A 20,723-nucleotide genomic window follows, 5' to 3' on the forward strand; every position below is an offset into this window, starting at 1 on the left:
CATTAAATATAGGAGCTCGCACATTTACATACAAGACGGTGAATGTGTTCGACCCAGCAAAGAATTCGATAGGAGGCAGCAGCCTGAGCAGCGGGTTATCACTAATACATGATTCAAAAGCAAGACATAGGGCGATAAGAGAGGGGAGCAAGATTAAAAGTCGGATAAACATCAATCACTAATGAAGCTTGTACTGACAGATGATGAGACTAGTACTAATAATAGTTTAGTTCTCTCAAGTCTTCTTTGGAAGTCTAGCAACAGGAAACTGTGCTATATGTAGCTTCGCAGCCCCATATGGGATCAACTTGATTCTTGTCTTTGTCTCTGGGTTTACCTCAGGATTAATAGGGCACAAAGCGGCTGTGTCAAGCTGTATCGGCCAATCGATTGGATACGCGTCCACAGATAGTGATATTGGCGGCCCACGGCGACTGAAGATGGGATTTGGCAGAATTCTGTCTTGCGCGGGGCCGGTATCGACTGAGATAGTCTCGGGGTCAATGGCGAACTTCCACGGCGATATCGGCTCCAGTACGTGGTCCATTGCCTTCGGATGCGTCTCAGAGTCGTCGAGTGGCGAGCGGTCCGTCCAATTCAAAGGCTGATGGGCTGATTCCTTGTATGCAATATCGGCAGCATAAAGCATAGGACCGTAGTAAACACCAACAGTTTGGTTGCGAGAGACAATATGTACATCCATGGGAAGCTCGACTTTGACCTTTGTTACTCCAGGCAACACTTTGGTGCAGTGTACGCCGTTAGAATCAGGGGATAGGTGGCGAGGTTTCTGCCCTCCAACTTGTGCAGTGGCCCCATGCGTCGTCCAGTTAGGAACGCGGACACCAAACTCGAAAGATGTCTCTGTAGTTATAGTGTACTGCAGTATGGATGAGAATGGATAATGGGTATCACATTCGACTAATACGCCTTAGCAAAGTCCTAGGCATGATTTTCAACTCAGACTTACATTTCACTCTCTTGCCTTGGAGCTTGGTTTCTAGCGACGTGGGGCCCAGCAGGACATGCGCAATTTTATCGTGCTCAGTGTAAACGTAAGAAGACGCAACGTATTTAGGGTATCCTTGAGGGTGGTTGACAGTACAACAAGGCTGGATCAGTCAGCGTGGACCCAAGAGCTTGAAGAGAGGCGTGATATACAAAATTCGGCTCCAACCCGTAAGTGTTGCCGTATGAGACGACATTGAAGAATGGATTTCCAGTCAGGTTCCGCGGCCAAGGCTCATTCGTCTGCGTGACGTATTGATGCGACCACCCTAAAACTATTAGAAAAAAGCCAGCGATGTCGTTAGATGCGCTCACAGTCAGGACTCATTGCTGCTGGGAAGGCGTTGAAAGCGGCCAGCTCGGCACGGTCGGCAAATTGGTTGGCGCCGTGGAAGCGGTAGAGATAGGCATACGAAAACATGGATTCAACAGCCATGCAAAGCTCAGAGCTTGGGAAGGTAAGTCGATATCATTCGATAGCACATATAGAAGTCGACTTACCCTCGTTGTGGGCTCAAATTACTGATATGCTCGTCTCCGATTATTGACCCGGATAGTGATGTATGATACGTGGCGGTCATGTTGACAGCGTCAAAGGTCTGTTGAACAAGGGCTTCGCTACTGCTGCGTCTATAAAGCACCGTTGGATACCGCAGACCCTGTGCCAAATTGACACCATGGGTGAAGCCGCTAGTTTTGAAGTTGGCATCTTCTGGGAAGACGCCTTTGACGAAGAACTTAGTCCAGTCCCTACCGCCAACACGGCCGCCTTCAAACATGAGATCAATTGTCTCAAGGATGACGTCCCCATTATCATGGGATGGTTTTCGTACAGCCACATCAGGGAGATGGGTAGCTCGTGGGCTCGCGACAGGCCAAAACCGAAAGGGTCAAAGTTGTCTTCCTGAGATTTGTCCTGCACTAAACCAGTGAAATTGTCTTTGAGCATAGAGTGGACTAGTTTCGTAAAGTGGTGCATGGCATCAACAATACGCTGTTCTTGGCTTTGGTCAGCTTCGGCGTATTGCTTTACTGGTCAGTACTTGTTTTGTTTTTTTCTTATTTCAGCATGCTGGGTCCTTACAGTTAATCCAAATGCTAGCAGGCTTCTCGCCCATATACCCCTTGTCTGTCTTGTTGTCTCAGGTCCAAGCCAGCCGTCATCGGCCTGATTGTCAAGTACATAGTCGAGAAACTGCCGTGCTTGTTTCTTCAGTCGCGGATCGTCAAGCGTCCAGGCGAGGGGCACGATGTAGTTGAACCAGTAGGGCGCTGACTCGTGAAGCTCACTGTACTCATAATTACCCCCGAGCCAGGTAGAGCGGGCAACATAACGGTAGAAATCGAATAGGTGGCCGCCAAGGCCGTCCGCCGACAGCTGGATCTGGTCTCGTAGCCAACCCCCTGGACGAATAGACCCGAGGGGAAAATGATCAAACTTGAAAGGCGCGAGGGCTTCGGATATTAGCAATCAATACCATTGTGAATTGGACTCAGTACCTACAAGTCTGGTGTGCGGCAGCGAACAACATACTCGCTGACAGAGATGTGAGGACAGCAGAAAGTCTCATGGTGGCAAACAGTAAACTTCTAGTGAAGCTGTGTGAATTTTGTTCTGTGACTATATTGCCACTAAATATAAAGGTTTCAGCTGTAGAACCTGAGGATAGTTGTTCCTTCGCCCAACCACGGGATGCCCCCGATTGGTAGAAATTTTCCAACTCTCTTCATCATGTGGAGATGATGAATATCCAGAGATATCGTGTACAGGTTAGAGTTGCGGGGTGCTGTCGGTATATCTTCCGGTAGACTGCCCGGAGCTAGCATCTTCGCTTGGTTAGGGATCATTCATACAGATCTCATCTACCGAGGCCCACGATGCGCGATCTACACTCAGCCAGCCTGACCACTACCTAATGACGCAGCCTTTTCAGAAGTACAGAATAATAAAAACCGGGCCGCGGGCTCTCCGCTATTCAACATTAAAATATTGAAATTTTGCGGATATTAGTGGAGAGGACTTCCGTGAGGTTTTGCATCATCCGGGGTTCGGCAAAAGGCTCGGATAGCTGTCCGAAACATCTTCGAGGTATTTGAGTCTGCATAAGGTCCCAGACTCGGTATAAGCTTGATAAACGTTTATCTACCCGTTAGGTTCACCCCTCGTAATCGGACTGGATTTTGTCGTTACTCCTCAAACCCCCCTTGAACATACAGTCCTAAGTGTATACATGTTTAGTGATGCGTAATTATGTTGGCACAGCTGCTTACCTCATCATAAAGTCTTCAGAACATCATTCGGCCAGGCCATCCAGTCTTGCCAGTATGCGCCTAGATATTTACTGGCGGATTCTATCATGAACCGACCAGTATCACCAAACACCCAAAATCCACGGTCTTGATACAGCAGCACGGCCCAATGGGCTAGAACTACCAGTGCCTCTGGTCTTCGCTGCTTAAGCATCTGTAGATAATCGAAAGAGACGAGTACTGGCCATGCCATCGTGATATGTGGACGGAGCTCGTCGGGGAGACCACGCCGCTGCCCAATGACCCACTGGAGCGACTTGACAGCATCACAGCAGGCATTGAACGAGGTAGGGCCGAGACTTTCGATGGACGCTGTAAGATGGGCTAAGAGCCCGTCGCACTCAACGCAAGAGATGGTTAGCTGAGGGTCCAATTGGTCGAGCGTGCTTATTGGGTCGATGATATGTTTTATCTCTGTCTCGTTAATGATGTGCCAAGACTGTCGAGTAACGGTGCGTATTCCGCGATGAAGGGCAATGAATTGGATAAGCTTGTCCAGGAACTCGGTGAAGTCTCTCTGGTGGATGGTTGTGTCGAAAAGTGTATGCAAGCCGAGGAATGAGGAAAACAGGAACATGGCGGTACAATTTTCATCGGAAACGCTCGGACGGACTGTGTTGAAGTGACCGAGAGCTCGAGTTTGGAGCTGTGCTGCCTGGTGGAGGTATTGGTTCTTCTCTGCCCCATCAAACGCCTGGGTACTCAGATGAAGAGCAGCTATGGCGAGAAGCTCATCCATCAGAAATGGAGTGGTTATGGCGGATTTGAAGATCAGCTTGGCGATCTCCGCTGCTTTCGTGACATCCGGGAAAAGACCTGCGTCACCGGGCTTGAGCAGGTTGCTCTCGAGGTGATGTAGGAGGGCGAGATGACCGAGGTTGTAAACATTTGGTAGTAAACTTTCAATTCCGGAGTCAACCCCGTTGGTAGGATAGGAACCGGCTGCCCCAATCGCGGCCACAAGATTTGCTGGGGAGGAACTGGAAGGTGTATCGGACGCAGTGGGCGTTTGCGATGAGTTCGCAAGTGGAATTGTCCCGTTGGCGACTAACCGTTGGCTGTAGGAGCACTCGCGATCACAGGTAGAGCAATTGACGCAGGTCGGTCGATGCTCGTCACATTTCATATGACGTCGCTTACATTGTTTGCAACCATTGCGCGATTTGCGGTGCGGCCGTCGGACTGTATTGATGGGTTGATTAGCATCTCGAGCTTGTTTGGAGACGCCAGCCATTGGAAACAGAATTGATTCAAGCAGCGAATCAGTAAATAAATCCAACAGAGCCGAGAGGATGGACGATACGTATCGAGGAAATGAGCTAACACAACTAGGGAAGAATCTACTTGCATGGGCTGAGCGCATTCAATAAACCATATGGTGATGCCGCGTATTCTACATGAATATACGGCTTCGAGTAGAGAATTTATGCGCTCGGAAGCTTAAAAAGGAGGGAGATAATGGGCGTATCGAAGCTCAAACGAATAAGGGGTTAAATCGCCACTGACAATATGTAACCAAATGGCGCCATTCACCTTTCGATGACCCATGGCTACGATAATAAGTACAGGTAGTTTGCTAGAAACTGCAACCGAGATACGGAGTTTGGAGTACGTGGCTGAGCCCGATACGTAATCCTAGCAGTCCGTATATAGGCATTGATGACTTTGAAATACGCGTAATCGCCGTATTGGCGTATTGGTTCCTTGACAGCTAAGGTACTACTCCGTTATGGGGACAATAATCGGCTATGGAAAATATGATTTGCCCCACAAACTTGAGTCAGGCTTTTAGCAGTAATCTTAGATGTTGTCGTAATCTCTCTGGCTTTGGACTCAGTCGGACTGGCTTAGTGCTGTTCATCCTCATCAAAGTCTCTCGCAGGGGCCTCGCGGAGGATATGAACCCTCTCCCAAAGTCTGCACACAAACTTGCCCCGATGCCACCAGAGGAGGACATTGTGCAGGCTCCCTCTTTCTTGGCCGACGTCGTTAAATATATCAGTCATAAAGCCACAAAATGGGGATGCGTTCACGATGAGCTCTCTGGTTGAGGCGGTTCTGCAACCCTTCCTCTTTACCCCGTCTGTCACGTCGGCCCATTCTTCACGTGGATCAAAAAAAAAAAGTAGCCGAAGGCACTATTTCAGTATGACTCTACTGCAGATATTTCTCCAACGTCATATTCATTGATATAGAGAATGACTTGGCCATAGCTTCACCATAGAAATAGATTTCACGACGAATTAGTGTTAAGTATTTAAAGCGCCGTAAAGAGGTATATTGGCCTATGAATGCTTCGTAGTATAGCAATATATATGATACATGTATAAAACAGCTAGCATCCGCTCAAAACGTTTGTAAAATGTGATGCGAAATTTGTTCTTCTTCTCCACCAAAACCGGCTCAGCCATGATGTCCATAGAACACAGGGGAAAAAAGGACTAAGAACAACGAGTATATCCGAGAATTCAGCCACAATTCTATCGCTCGTTTGAACTTTGTAAGTCGGGCTCGTCCGCCCAATATCTTGCAACCTTGGAATCCCGGCGGTAGTTGTAAAGCTGAAAGCCGCTGGTAAATGGTTCCTGTCCCTTTAGAAGCATCCCGATTTCTCCGGGGTGCTTCCACAGTAGCCAAACAACCACGATAAACATAGGCAGACTGTCTAAAACATAGAGAAACACCTCGCTTGTCATCAAATATCCGGAATTTCCCTGAGCGTATTCCACAACGCGGTACAGAGATCTGATCATTATCAAGGCGCTGACAAAGTAGAGCGTATGGAGGTAACTTTGCCATCGAATCTCCGGCTTCAGAGAACATACAGTCGGTACTAGTATCATACGCCGGTGGAAGGTTGCAGCAACGATGACGAAAAAGACGAACCACAAGAGCTGCAATACAAGCCCAGCGATGATTATGCCGTTCCCGATGTTGGTCATGGATTGGTTGTCTCGGCTCCCAGCCATGAGACCACCACCTGAATCTCGGTTAGATAATCTTGTGTAAGACACAAAGAGCTTGAAGAGGATGCGAAGAAGGACTCACCTCCTGACTGAAAGAGAAAACACAAAAGATCACCGAGGACGAAAGTTTTCGTAAGCCAGCCCTGCTTGATGATCGAATGTATCTCGCCATCTGTTAATAGGATTATTCTTCCTAGAATCATGTATATGGAGGCCGCAAACAGCGGAGGGCCCAGGAGGATAAACATGTTCTGGATGATGTACGGCATCAGTTTCCAGCAGCCCGGCTCTTCGCTCGCGGAAGCAGCTCGAGCAGCGTAGCCAATGAATTCGACTGACGGAAGAGTTAGCAATGATAACAGTTCGCTAAGAGTTTTTTTTTTGGTTTTGGTTTTGTAAAACACTACATACACAAGCACCCAAACACCAGCGCTGTCAGGAACCAGGTCTTTGTTTTGAACATTTGGAACAGATGCAGGCCTGTTGCGGCTAAGAACAAAAGGCAAAATATAACAGCAGCCGCTACTGATGGCACATATCTGTAGAAAGACCACGTTGCATACAACCAGTCGGGGTTACAGACAATAGCCATTCTGAGAGCGGAAACGTTGTATGGGGTTGGTGGATGGATTTGGATCAGGAGATGGGACGATTAAGAATCATGAATAGAGATTTCACGAGTGTGCTGAAGGTTGGGAGAGTTGATTTATATCTAATTTGAGTCTTATTTCTTTATGCTCCATCATGGCGCAATACGCGGCGACAAAGTGCGCGTGGTAACTGTACGTTATCCCCAAGACAAACATGTATCCCAACCGCAGATACGGCAAGGAGATTACTGACCTAACAATCGCCATTTATTCATAGTGGCGTAGGCAATGTGTGAAACAGTGCGTACATATGACTCCACCCAAGTTCGGGGCTGAAGTACGTGGGAGACAGATCGAATACGCGGAAGAAGAGTTGCATACGCGGGAGGAGGGTGGAATACGCGGAAGAGAGGATGAATACACGGGATAGCAACTCGCCCGTGGTGTGGGTCTAAATGAGCCAAGCACGCGGCTGTCCTTCTAAACATGGTAAACGTGGAACTTCTAAACGTGTTTAGTAGCTTCTGAATGTGAGTTATTTGTTTGGTAAAAGGTTTACAAACATATAATAGTTAATGCTTACTACCTAGTTAGTATTTACTAATTTAATAATAATTTTACAAACTATGGTTTGTCTATGAAGAAACAGGAGGGGAATGAGTTACTAATGCTGTGTTTTAGGCTGGAATGCGTTAAATGGCATTTTGCGATGATTAGCACTGATAAACTGTATGAAGTAATAATGAAACTCGTGATAGTGCCTTGTTAGATATAGACTACATTATAACAACAGGGTATCGTCAAATCTACGGAATACTGTCAGACGATTCTGTTCCCATGCACTTTCCAAAACGCTTCCCACCTCTGCACGGCACCTTTGCCATGCTCCTGTCGAATTTGCTCAAGCCACGCATCGTCCCCATTCTCAGCAAACTGGCAGCTTTGCTCTTTACCCTTTTCGAGCAGAATATCCACAATGTCCCAGTGACCTCTGATGACTGCTGCGTTCAAAGCATTTCTATACTTACCCCCCAATATGCTTATCTGTGCTCCCCTCTCTAGTAGCATGTGAATCGATCTCGTCTGACCGGAAAACGCGGCTGCTTGCAAAGCTGTACCAAAAATTCCGCTCTGGGCATTAACATCGATACTTTGACAATTGTTGGCAGTGAGAAGAGTCATTGCCCCATGACCTAAGGAATCAAGGCTAGTATAAGCAGCAGGTACTTGAAGAAACCTCGGGATCTGTGGTTCCACTGCACATGCTGCTTGTAGTGGAAGGCCATATATGCCACCTGCGAGATTGACATCAGCTCCCAGCTCGAGCAGGAGCTGAATCTTGCTCGCCCATATTGCTTGTAAGGTATCAATATCCCAGCGGTTGTCTTCACCGCATGCCGCATACCACTGCTGCGATAATACAGCATGCAAAGCAGTGGCGTATGGGTAGGTCTCTGGGAGCACAATATTGACTTTGGCACCATGTTCATGTAGAAGCCGTAGTAGCTGGGGGACGTCCTTGCTGGCATAAACTTTTTGAGCGGCAGCATGCCATGCACTCCCGTACTTTCCACCAATTGAATGAATGTTGGCACCACTTTGCAGTAATAGACGTACTGTATCGAAATCATCACGATTAGTAGCACAAGCAGCCTGTAGTGCGGTTCCGTATTTGCCACCCTCAAGATTCACATCGGCTCCATGCTCCAGCAAGAAAAACACAATATCAGCCGGTTTATAAGTACCTGAGGAGTACAAATATTCGAGAACGCAAGCTGCCTGCAAAGCCGTGCCATATTTCCCACCTTGAGCGTTGACATCAACGCCGCGATCAAGCAAGAGCCTCAACATTGGAATGTCGGGCACTTTATAACGATGCCCGCACGCCGCTTGCAATACGGAATCGAAAATACCACATCTGCTGTGGACATCGGCTCCTTGATCAAGCAACAGTTCCGCAAGAGGCAAGTTTCCCATGTAACAAGCAGCATGAAGAATGCTACCATATTCCCCCAACTGAGCCCACGTATTAATATCGGCGCCATTTCCCAAGAGTAACTTCATCGCGGATAAGCCGAAGAAAAACTCGTGTGCTCGAAATGCATTTCCATATTTTTCTCTGAAAATATTCACATCTGCACCTCTTTCAATAAGAAGTTGGGCTATTCGTTGCATGTAGCCATATTCTCCAAAGAAATTGTTTGTGCATGCCACATACAGAGGGGTACCAGAAGTCTCGGTTGAGGAATTCGGGTCTGCGCCAAGATCGAGTAAACGTTTTATCCGCTCTAGGGCACAATCTAATGACTTTGTCTTATCCCTAAGTGTATGTAGCGACATCAGCCCGTGAAGGGGATATCCCGATTTTCCACGAATGTTGACATCTGCGCCTTTGTCGAGCAACAAGTCAAATTCATCCCAATATCCACCGCAACCTGCAGAGTAAAGTGCAGACGAATAGTCATCAACGATATTGACATCAGCTCCATGTTGGAGAAGATATTTGAAACATTTGGCATGTTTCAGAGTCTTCGAAAGGATACAATGCGTCGTATCTGGCGTGTGGTTTATTTTAGCCCCACGACTTATTAGGAGTTCAATGGTATCAAGGTGCCCATTTTGACCTGCAATTTGCAAAGGTGTTGACATCCACCGCAAGTCCTCATAATGACCCTCTGACTCAATATCAGCTCCTTTTTCCAGGAGGAGATTCACAATAGCTATATGTCCCGCAGATGCAGCAGCCCATAGTGCATTACCGAATGGCAACCCTTTTGCGTTCACACTGGCACCCTCGTGTAATAGTTTTTCAACGATTACTTTGCTTCCTCCATATGCCGCATCTTGGAGCGCCATGTCTAGATCTTCTTGGATTCGATACCGATTAACACCAGAATCTTGCGGAAGAAGCAAATTTGTCAATTGGAGAAACCCCCGCCGGGCAGTGTAGAAATGCGGTCGTAGTAGCATGCGTCCAACATCGATTGGCCCATATATTATATCTTTTCCCAAGGCCGCGGAAATCATCCTTTGGAAACTATAGTTTCGCGCTGATAATGCATTTAGGGCATCTTCAGTTGTTGCGGTAGGCCAAGAATCGTAAGGAATCATTTCAAGGTGCATCGGCCAGTTCACACTTGCGTAGTAGCGTAGTCTCCTGCCATGCTCTGCAAGATGGTCGTAATGTGAAGAACTCAATAGCTTATGGTAAGCTAAACACGAGCGTGCGATCCAAAGGTGGGCGTCAATATCGGCGAATGAAAAAGATGACATGGGCCCTTCGCGCATTCGATCGGATGTCAAATATTCTTTGATAGAAAAGTGCGCCAAGCGAACTTTCACCTCTCCCGGTAAATATGAAAAGTCTTGATAAAAGGCGTCTTGTACATGGCCTCTCGCTCTTTCATTCCCAGGCATGACTTTGTGTGTGATAACGAGTCCTGGAAGATATTTCAAGACGTCGTCCGAAGTGAACAGCTGATCTTCAACGGTCAGAACAGCATCACATTCTGGGCGTAAAATAAAGATGTCTGCAAGCATGTCAAGGGTTAAGATGCCATTTGAAAAGCAGAGCCACTTCAGTAGACTCATAACTTCCCGGCGGAAATTGGGCTGTATACTCTGAAACATCCGGTTATACGTCTCATCTAGGCCGGTAGGGAGATTTTTCAGGGCCTCTTTAACTCTGAACATCGAATTTAATCCCCGTAGTTCTTGAAACTGACAGCGGACGTATTGGAACCTAAGATTATGTTAATCTAAAAACAATGCATAGATTTGAATCCGAACCTGTAGGATTACTCACATGCCGTCCGATTTCTCTATGAGAACTTTCTTTGCTTGAAGTTTAACTTCATCGGGCCAAGAATTAAATTCTTCATCTGAAGAGAGAGCGGAATCTACATATTTCCCAATGTCCTGGTCAATCATATTTCGACTAGACAATAAATCAAGTTCGATTCCTGTTGATGCGGAGAGTGCGGGTAATAGTGCAACCCGAATATCTGGTTCGCTACGGCTTGTGCACAGTATGTGGAGATTTTCCAGCGCATTTGTTGAAAGATTCCGCAGAGATTTCAGTAACTTTCTTCGATATCCACCGAGTTTGGCGCATTCATCAAGCCCGTCAATAATAATGTATACGGCTGAAAAGCCGTATAGACTCGATCGTAGCACCTCCTCTAGTCTTTCGGTGTCTGGACGACCGCCTTTATTTTTGAAGTCGGCTAACCTTTGTGCTGCTTCTGGTATATCTGGTCGGCAGCAGCATATTTGCTTGATGAGTGATGACAACATCACATTGACGTTCTGCTCAGTTGAAAGACTAAAAGAAAAATAGAAATAAGCCACCGCAGTGGTTGGACTCTGAAGGCATCCAGTCTCCAGATATTTAATAATCGTTGAGCTTAGAACTGATTTCCCGCACCCGGCTATGTCTGTTAGTGAGAGAGTTTAGAAGATTAGATTTCAGATGTACCTTTGCCATGAATCCACAGAAAAGAACTGGTGTTTTCTTTCCATGCTCTGAACTCTGAACTCTCCTGAATTAGCCATTCACCTGTGCCATTCTCATGCATGTCGCGGTTAGTATTGTAAAATGCTGTTGGGTCCGCATTTGATAGCCAGCTGAGAAGGTCTTGGCGACTCTGCTGTGCGTTGGCATCTTGGATGACTTTCTGGAGGCTGGAAATGGAGATATTGGTTATTCCCCAGTTCTGCATTATTTCCTGGTGCCGACTTTTGGCTATAGCACATTCCTCGTCATATTGCACATCGCGCCAAATCTCGCTGACTTGGATGAAAGCTTGGTTTTTCTCATGCACCTTGTCCATGAGAGCATCCCAATCATTCCACTTAACGATATCAAGACCGAGACGAAAAGCTCCATTATTCGCATAGTAGCAATAGCTCGTCATCTGAAATCTTAAAATTTCTCTGTATAGTGCTTCCAAGGTCTTCTTGTAATCGTCGTGAACTGTTTCAGAACCACTAATGGGGTCGCGGGACTCATAACGGCGATAATAAAGCTCCTCTCGCATACGGCTTTGCACAATGAGCGAAGCAATATTTTCCAACCCTTTCGAAAGAGATGCTGCTTGAGTGCTTGGGCGAAGGAAAAGCTAGGTATCATGATCAGCATCATCAGCTTCATGACCTCTGTTTTGCATAGGTATGTAGAGAGAAAAACTCACAGGCAATAATATGCTTACACCTGCCCATGCAATTGATGCATACATATTGGTATCTAGAGATGTCGTAATATAGTCGTTTGCGTGGCCGATGATGGCCAGCATAGGTGGCAAGAGATCCCTCATCTGGATTTCTGCACCGCCGAACTTGAGTTTCCAAGCGTCTTGAGTAACTTCATCCATCTTTTTCCTCAATATGGTGTCCATTTGTTCTCGCACATTTTCCTTGACGCCCAATGGTAGTGTTAAGGCGGCTGACACAATCCCTTGAAGTTTTCTCTCATAGTTTTTAACGAGTGTTGAATCCTCCATTTTAAGCTTCTCATATGCTAAGCTCCAGAGTTCTTTGATAGGAGCATGTTTGGGATTGCCTTCGAATCTCGATACTGAAGACCTTGGCAGGCTTGAAGAGCTTTGAGCTGGTTCGGGTGATGCAGAACTTGATAATATGGGCGATGGAATCGCATGATCAATGCTGCTATTGATGAACGCCACCGTGGGCATTGCTTCAACACCATCTTGACTGGCCTCTCCACTTTCATCATTTTGTTTCTTTTTCTTGCTCTTGAAGACCCTTTTGAACTTCCCCTCCAACCTTTGTTTCAAATCTACCGGTGTGAACCTATTTGTCATTATAAAGAGCGCCGCACAAAACTTGTTGATTCAGTAGACGTAAGTACAGGTGCAAAAATCATCAGAGAAATCAATTCGATCATCAATGATCGAGATCAAGTTGAACACACAGGTATCCTAGGTGCCTAACGTCAAATGTAGGGCTGCCCAAACTGCAAGGCTGCCTAAGGCGATAACACAGTGTTCGGTGTAACCACCCCATCAAGGCTACGAAGCGGATAGGTACATGGATTTATCAATTTCTGATGACATCGAGCGCACAGTGGTGATTTCACTGGTGCGACGACTGATGGCAATTGTAATCCTGCTGATGGAGGTACGGCATGCAACAGTCGAAGTAACTTTTGGTGCGGAGCTATGGCTTCATATATACTAGAAACGAAATATAACATACAAGCACCAATTCGGAACATGCTGCTCAGTGAACAGCCAGTCCGATTCTATCTCAGCATACTGAGGTGCTGGGAGCTGGTCTTCTCGTACTTGTACATCATCAGTAATGCCCTTGATCCCAATCGCCTCTACGGATCATCTGAGCTGAGTAATTACACCTATACCGGCTCACAGTTGGGAGAAGCTGCAATAGACGAGTGATGTTGTCTCAATACTTCAAATTATTGCACGAATGTGAATTGACGAACCGCTTATTCTAAGTCGTGGCCGCCTTATTAGAGGTAAGTATAACGAATTGAGCCGTAGGAGGTATAGAAAAATAGCGGTTGCGCAATATTATTGCGGCTTCGAACGCATGAAATCACCAAGTCATTGGTAGTTGATAGTCCTGCCAATGATCTTCTGTGTCAGCCTCCCTCCATTTTTCTATCCCACCAGCTACACCACCAACATCGACTGCCCACTTTCCTTTTTCTACCATATCTGCCCAGTGCCACAGCACATGCTTTAATTGCACATCGTGTGTCTGAATGAAATGGTTAAATCCTTGTTGGTATAATTGTGTGCTGCGTGGCACTGGGCTCGCTGTTGGTGCTTTGGCCTGCGTATTCTCTCCAAATAATGCGCCATCGCTTGTCCGAGCCCAGCCATTTCCTCCGATAGCATAAGGGAGGATAAGCTTGCACCCGTCTTCAAAGGGATTTGCGCCGTGCGGGTCCGCCTCTGTGAGATAAACCCCGGCAGGATAGTTTGTTATTCCTACAAAAGGTTGCGGGAATTGTGTCATGGGGCTTCTTCTCCCCATGGCGTTCGTTCCATATCTCGATGAGCCACCTGGTTGCTCTTAAACAGAAGAATAGGCATTATCTTCCCTTCTTCAACCTCTATTGGAGAAAATGGCTGCTGGCGGGCTATACAAAGGCCAGGTGCGATCTGGCTAAATCGAGGTTCTGGAGCCCGCGCGAGGAATTGGCTTGCGAAGCTGTTTGGGGAGAGCTCGCTGGACCTAATCGCATCTCCAAGGCGATGCGTTTCATAACTCGGAATTGCAGGCAAGCGAATTTCGACCGCACGTATCAGTCGGCTGAAGGCTTCAAGAGTCTGGTCCAAGTCACAGACCGTGTAGGAGGGCATAATCCAAGACCCGATCCTTTCTTGCCCCCCATCATAGGAAGAGTCCACCGCAAGCGCTTTGCCTTGGTCTATCATGTCGAGGAAAGCTTCAAGGATGAGTTCGAGGGATAACCAGATCTGTCGACCGTTCATTGTGATACTTGTGTCATGGATAGACATGTGTTGCATTGCCGTAGAGGTCTTCTGATCAAAAACGAGACCTAGTGGATGACTTGCGCCCAGCGCCCAATTTGCCATGTAGAGTGTCACATAACGCGCTTTGTTCGAGTCATCCTCATCGTCTCCATAGTGGGCGTTCTCCCAAAGATCATCTGGTGAGCAAAGTCCGGCAAGGTACCTGAAGAACGCGTGTTGTGGTTGTGCCGTTATTGCGTAGCCATGCCACGCTGTTTTTAGAAACGCAATCACAGAAGGGCTCAATTTCGCAGCGAATGGTGACAGTTCCGCGTCCCCGCCATAACACTCCCACCACGACCGAGGGTCAAGATCGCTCAAGCTGCGGCCGCTTGCAGTCCATCCTCGTTCAATGATGAGATTGTGTAGAGCGGCACATCGTTCATGGTCAAGCCCCTCGATTTCACGGAGTGGATGCTCAGCTGTTACTCTCCATTGTGACATAGTTGTAGTGAGACCATGTCAGGACTGTGTCAGAACCTTGTCACAGCTAATGCGTCTGTCCGATAGCGTTGCATTGAAGTAGAGCGACCATCTTCTTGTGACTGATTCGTCGGTCCGCATATAGTTCCGATTACCACCGTTGCCTTGCTGCAACCACTAGGCCTAGAAATCTGGTTGGAGATGACCAAAAGATCCTTGGATTCATAGATCAGATTGGCGTAAGAATGGTGTGGTAGGCGGAGTATTATACCCGCCCAGCCTGTGGGCCGGAGTTTTATAGCGCAGCGCAGAACTTGCTTCTCTTCTTCTTTTGCAGGTTGGAGGAGATTCATCGCAGAGAGTTGAACATCATTCACCAACTACATGTAAGTATAGACTACAAGTTGCTATCAACTAAGAGGGATGTAATCACATATGTAACATACGTGTAATCTATAATGTATCGATGCTGATCCCATTCCAGGACGGAGATAGAGCTGTATGCTTGCACTGTACTGGATTATATCTGGATTGCCCCGCGCCGACGGGCCGACATCAGCTAAGCCGAAGCGCCGCGTTGCAACAAGGAGATCCTGGAGGAACAAGGATAAGACGTGACAAACTCCTCGTTCAATCTTTGTTTGACTCATTCCCTACCGAGATTGACGTCCACAGCCGCGCCAAGCCTTGTACGAGAAGGTTTATCATCATGTAAGGCAGGCTATGAGTCAATACTTCATGTATTTGCCCTGCAGAATTCACGTACTACAGTTACATGCCTTGTAGTCTGCAGGATGACGCTGGTTGTGTGAGGTCCATATTATTCCAGCTGTGGGGAGAATGTTGTGTTCAGAACTAGCGATCCAATAGAATATTCTACTTACCTCCCTAATTTTGTTCCCTGCGAGACAGGATAGTACCAACACTTTGCCACCAAATCTATTTAATCGGACACATCTCGACCTTCGGTTAAACAAAACAAGAAACTTCAATTCACTTACAAACATCACGGCATCTCCTAACCTACCTAGTCATCATTTGCCATGGCGACAACCGCGAACTCTGCATCCCCGGGCACCATTGTCTTTTATGACATCGGCCATAGGCCTCCCGTAACTGAATCCTGCTGCTCGCCGAACCCCTGGAAGAGTCGCCTTGCGCTCAACTTCAAGGCCGTTCCATACTCGACGTCATGGGTGGGCATGCCCGACATCGCCAAAGTGCGTCGCGGTCTGGGCGAGAGTGCCGGTCGCAAGTTTGCCGACGGCACTGATTTCTACACCCTGCCTATGATCCACGATGATGCCACTGGGTCTACAATCAGCGACTCTTTCGACATCGCTGTCTACTTACAGCGTACATATCCCGACTTGGGCGCTGGCGATTTATTTCCGAGACAAACTCTCGACTTCACTTTCACGCCTCCCTTTGACCTGGCTGTGCCACTGTCGGAACGCGGAGATGGTGGCTTTCCTGAATATTATCGCTTCAATACAAATGTGGATGCGGTATTCACCACCCATACTCTGCTCATGGTGAGCGGCATGCCTCTTGACCCGGCGACGATTGAGCAAACCAAGGCTGAATTTGTCCGCCGTGCTGGCGTCCGCTCTTGGGATGATTTCACCTTGACGAGCGAGGCGCGCGAGAAGCTCATGGAATCCTTACAGGTGGCGCTGGGAGACTTGGCCAAGTTGTTTCTTGAAAATGCTGGAGGCCCTTTTCTGCTGGGGCAACGGGCTAGCTATGCGGACTTGATTGTCGGTGCCTGGTTGCGAATGGCATACGTATGTTTGCCCAAGTCCGAATGGGAGGAAGTGAGATGCTGGCACGATGGCGTTTTTGGTCGGCTGCACGACGCACTAGATACGTTCGCCGAAGTGAAATAAGGCCTTTCAGATTAGGTACAGATAGGACTGTAGAGAGTCAACTTGATAGGAATTAAACCATAATATTGTATAGGTCATATATTGACAACCCGCCGTGCCGCAAACCTTGAATGCGTTTGTCCGAATCAGCTACACTAAATCTCCAGATAAAGGAGAGAAGTGGAATCTCAACATTTAACATTCAGTTTGTTGAAACGATTAAGATCAGTAGGCTTTTACAAAAGGGTTTACATGATGAACAATTACCAGTCCTGCCTAAGGCTGTCCCCTTTCAAATCCGGGAGATGACGAAAAATCCATAGGTTAAATTTAGAACTATATATCTAAAACCCATGGAGTACGGAGAAAAATAATCCAGGTCCAATTCATTCCTACCAGTAGCCTTTGAAAACATCTTCACGTGGTTTTAATAGCCGAGAGGAGAACTCGTCACAATCCCAATTTTCGAGCTTCATGTTGCTAGTGCAGGTACGCGCCTCGAATTAGATACCGCCCGACCAGTCGATCGGCTCGATGTCAACATGGATCACTAGTGAGTCAGAAGAGATAAAAGAGAACATATTAAGCTCTCGTTACGACTTTGAAGCAATAATATGGCTTAGATAGGCAGCCGTGTGGTATGCAGAGTAAAATTTGATAATATATGCGATCGGAAATACACTACTATGCATGATGCTTCATCCCTAATACAGCAGGTAGATGTTGATCGTTTCGGATCTGCTAGGATATGTAGCATATGGGATACATGTTGTTCATACTATAAATTTAAAGTTATTCTAATTCTATAGTAATTAATGCAATGCGTGGTATGATAGTTAGGCATGCTGATATGCTTATATGCTGTGGTTGTAGGTGTGAACTTCACGAGGCACCTAATGATTCCATTTAGAACATCTCACTTCAGAGAAAATGGGGCATATAGGTCCGGTGTTTTTGCTTTTATAGTGAATGGAGATTATATGACGTTTCTTTGAGCGAGCTATACTATATTCTTTCCTCTGCGGGTTCTGCGATGGTTCTGTTGTACACATCATCTTAACTGAGGCCTTCTCTGTCCATCCTCAGCCGATCCAAGTCTAACCACATGAGAAAATCCGAAGCATTCGGCCTTCGATTAGAGCTACAGATTATGTTAGCCAACGTCTAATGAGCAATCATGGTTTTCATACACAGTAGTAGACGCTTCGGCAGATGTTACCATCGCCGCCCCAAAGTTGTCGGTTGTTATCTTTATAACAGTTGAAAAATCTCTCTCTATTTTCACCTTGTCCAGCATATTGGCCAGTAGCCAAGTTCTGTGCTCCAGCATTGATGTTGCTAGTAAACCTGTCACCACTGGGGAAGTTGCCGCTGCGAACGGTGCCCTCCCAAGTAACCACGTCTCCACATCCAAAGCCTTCTACGCATGCTTGATTGTTAGCAGCAGGGAATTCAGTGCCGCTTGGGTCACCATCCGCATAGTAGAAGAAAGCACTGTGCAGCTGGCCATTGGAAGTATACTGGCAATTCGAAAGGAAAACCTGCTCAGATGCTGCCACAGACAACACCAGGCAGGACAGGGACAGAAGTGATTTATAAAGCATGTTGAAGATGAGCTTACAGCTAATAGGTGAAATAGCCTTAGATGTAAGTATTCGAGTATAACGATGATAAAGGTGAAGAATTGGGTATCTTTATATAGCTTTGAGCCCTCGCGGCCGAGCCCCTGTCCTCGCCCAATTAACGGGTGGCAAGCTCTTCTCAAAAGAGGCAATGGTACAAATCACATACCAATGATTAAGGCTTTGCAAATCATCAACTTCTCCCACACATCATGCAACTGCTGTTAGAATCTTACACAGAGCTAGCTTGAGTTACTAGTTTTCACTCCTGCGTTTCTCCTATAGGTGGTTTTTTTGAATAAGAGTGTTGAATAGTGGATCAAACAATACAGATTGCATCAGCAAACAGCAGATATTGCATCAGCAAAGCCCCATTCACACTAACCATATATACTATAGATGATTATTTGTTTATATATAGTGTAAAATAATTCGGTTGATTCCAGGAAACTTTACAAGGTATGTGGAATTATTGCTTACTGGTGGAGGCATAATACAGTTCTTTTTCCTTGGATTGCGCGCGCACTATTGATGATTTATCACATTTGCAATGCTGATAAACAATTGAGTTATAGTCATACAACGCAATCAGCATTTAATGCTAGATAAGCGTGATAATGGCCATATAGTATTATAACTTCTCAGACGCTGTTAAGAATATTAATTCGAGACAGTCTGCTGCACTCCGCCTTGACCGCCCCAGCCTTCCACAGCCAAAACCTGGTAATTCATGGTACCTAAATTCATTCCTAAAGATTTCCATGCATTGAAGTGATTTGCAACAGTGACTGTGCCACTAGACCTTTTGGAGTTTCTCACGGAGATGTACTGGTTAAAGGTCGCTGTGCCCTGGATGGAAGGCTCATTGACACGCGTGTTCTCCCAGATCGTGTAGCTTGATCCGTCACTGGTGACACTACCCTTCACCGTGCCGGCGGAAGGATAGGCAAAGTTGTCTTCCATGATGTAGTATTCAACAAGAGGGTTGGTGCTCCAGCCATAGACAGAGAGTAGGCCAACTCCGCTACCGACTCCAAAGTTACCGTTAAACTTGATAGGGCTAATGAATTTCAGCATTAGCAAAGGAACGAGAAAGAAAGATTAGTGGATCTTACGCAGATCCTCCAGTGCTCCAACCAACTCCTACGACGAAGTCGTTTGGAAAGGACCAGTTAACCGCAAACCCTGTGTTTGAGTGGGTGTAGACAACGTCGCCGCCAGTTGTGTAGTCTTGGTTATAGTTTATGGCAGAGCGGCGAACGGCATTATGTCCTCCCAGAACGAAATCGCTGGGTCCACGTTCAGTTATGTTAACGTTGAGAGATTCATCCAAGGGAGCTGCCAAGGAGCTGCCGATGCCAACTAAGGCAACCAAAAGTGATGAGAAATTAACCATGATGAAGATGTTCTTTGTGAAAGCGGTGATAAGATGATAAGATGCTGTTAATATAGATTCAAGATCGATCAGTTTGTGCTTATATACATCCCGCACCAACCGAATTATTTGGAGTATCTTCACATCAACTAACATTGAGTTGAAGGTTCATCATCACCTACTTTTAGATTTTGCCTAAAAGCGGCATATGCCTGGTCTTCGGCACTTGCGTGCCGATAGAAATTAACAGCCATCCATTTTAACGGGACTGATCTTGGAATTTGGAAGGTGATGCATTACGCCAATACTGTTTCATTGGCGCGGCAAGCAGATCTGGGTCTGGGGTGCATCCGGATGAGTATACGATTTAGCCTGCTAATCACAATGATCTATTTTCGGGGCTGCGGGAGAGGTAGCATTCCAGAGATTCGATATCTACAGAACTACTTGCATGAGAGACTCTTAACTTGAATACGAAGACAAGTTAGACATATAATTACGTTTGTATTTTGCGTTGCGGGGTGTTAGCTTCGGATAAGCATCAAGCTTCGTGCTCTGTTATTTGATACCTGTAGCACTAGGTATAAAGGGACATACTGTTAGCATGATCAAACAGTCACCGAACGTAGAAATTGATACAATTTGTGACCGGGCAACCTTACTTGCGCACATTCCGCTTTATCTTCCTACATTTGCCCTTCTTTAATTTTCAGTAGCCAGTTTTGAGCCAGACATGTGCATCTTTTACATTTGCCAAACTTGTATAACAATTGATAATCCAGATGTAGTAGTTGTAACAAAATGATTGGCACCGGATAGAACGGCAACAATTTGATTTCCATTTTTCTGTTGCATTTTTGCCTTCTAAACTGAAGCTTTTAAGGCTCTTTCAACTTAAGCTTAACATAATTTCTTACCCCGCGCGTTGCTGTCTAGAAGAAGCAACTCCAGATTACAAAATATATGCTCCGTATTACTGATGTTTTGCAGTTAAACGTAACGCTTGCAAGCACAAGACTGCATTTGCCTAAATGGAAA

The 20,723-nt window shown here is 46.4% G+C and overlaps 5 protein-coding genes across 5 annotated transcripts; 1 reads left to right on the forward strand and 4 right to left on the reverse strand.

Moving 5' to 3' along the window:
• Positions 1–235: 235 nt before the first annotated feature.
• On the reverse strand, positions 236–2,579 carry Triagg1_3453 (CAZyme family GH146; the record flags this gene model as incomplete). The annotated part of the gene is made up of 8 exons (XM_062897747.1): positions 236–921; positions 971–1,112; positions 1,162–1,277; positions 1,324–1,457; positions 1,510–1,758; positions 1,842–2,035; positions 2,093–2,463; positions 2,513–2,579. 8 exons carry the CDS (start codon positions 2,577–2,579, stop codon positions 236–238), a joined length of 1,959 nt encoding a protein of 652 aa, XP_062757442.1.
• Positions 2,580–3,283: 704 nt separating this feature from the next.
• Positions 3,284–4,552, reverse strand: Triagg1_3454 (transcriptional regulator family: Fungal Specific TF; the record flags this gene model as incomplete). The annotated part of the gene is made up of 1 exon (XM_062897748.1): positions 3,284–4,552. One exon carries the CDS (start codon positions 4,550–4,552, stop codon positions 3,284–3,286), a length of 1,269 nt encoding a protein of 422 aa, XP_062757443.1.
• Positions 4,553–5,798: 1,246 nt separating this feature from the next.
• On the reverse strand, positions 5,799–6,747 carry Triagg1_3455 (uncharacterized protein; the record flags this gene model as incomplete). Its single annotated transcript, XM_062897749.1, has 3 exons — positions 5,799–6,298; positions 6,367–6,618; positions 6,696–6,747. 3 exons carry the CDS (start codon positions 6,745–6,747, stop codon positions 5,799–5,801), a joined length of 804 nt encoding a protein of 267 aa, XP_062757444.1.
• A 9,116-nt stretch (positions 6,748–15,863) lies between these two features.
• On the forward strand, positions 15,864–16,709 carry Triagg1_3456 (uncharacterized protein; the record flags this gene model as incomplete). The annotated part of the gene is made up of 1 exon (XM_062897750.1): positions 15,864–16,709. The coding sequence occupies one exon, from the start codon at positions 15,864–15,866 to the stop codon at positions 16,707–16,709; it is 846 nt and encodes a 281-aa protein (XP_062757445.1).
• Positions 16,710–18,970: 2,261 nt separating this feature from the next.
• Triagg1_3457 (CAZyme family GH11) lies at positions 18,971–19,706 on the reverse strand (the record flags this gene model as incomplete). Its single annotated transcript, XM_062897751.1, has 2 exons — positions 18,971–19,370; positions 19,426–19,706. 2 exons carry the CDS (start codon positions 19,704–19,706, stop codon positions 18,971–18,973), a joined length of 681 nt encoding a protein of 226 aa, XP_062757446.1.
• Between the last annotated feature and the right edge of the window lie 1,017 nt (positions 19,707–20,723).

Source organism: Trichoderma aggressivum (genome assembly GCF_033847375.1).
Source record: "Trichoderma aggressivum f. europaeum strain CBS 100526 chromosome Unknown scaffold_010, whole genome shotgun sequence".
NCBI lineage: Eukaryota > Fungi > Ascomycota > Sordariomycetes > Hypocreales > Hypocreaceae > Trichoderma > Trichoderma aggressivum.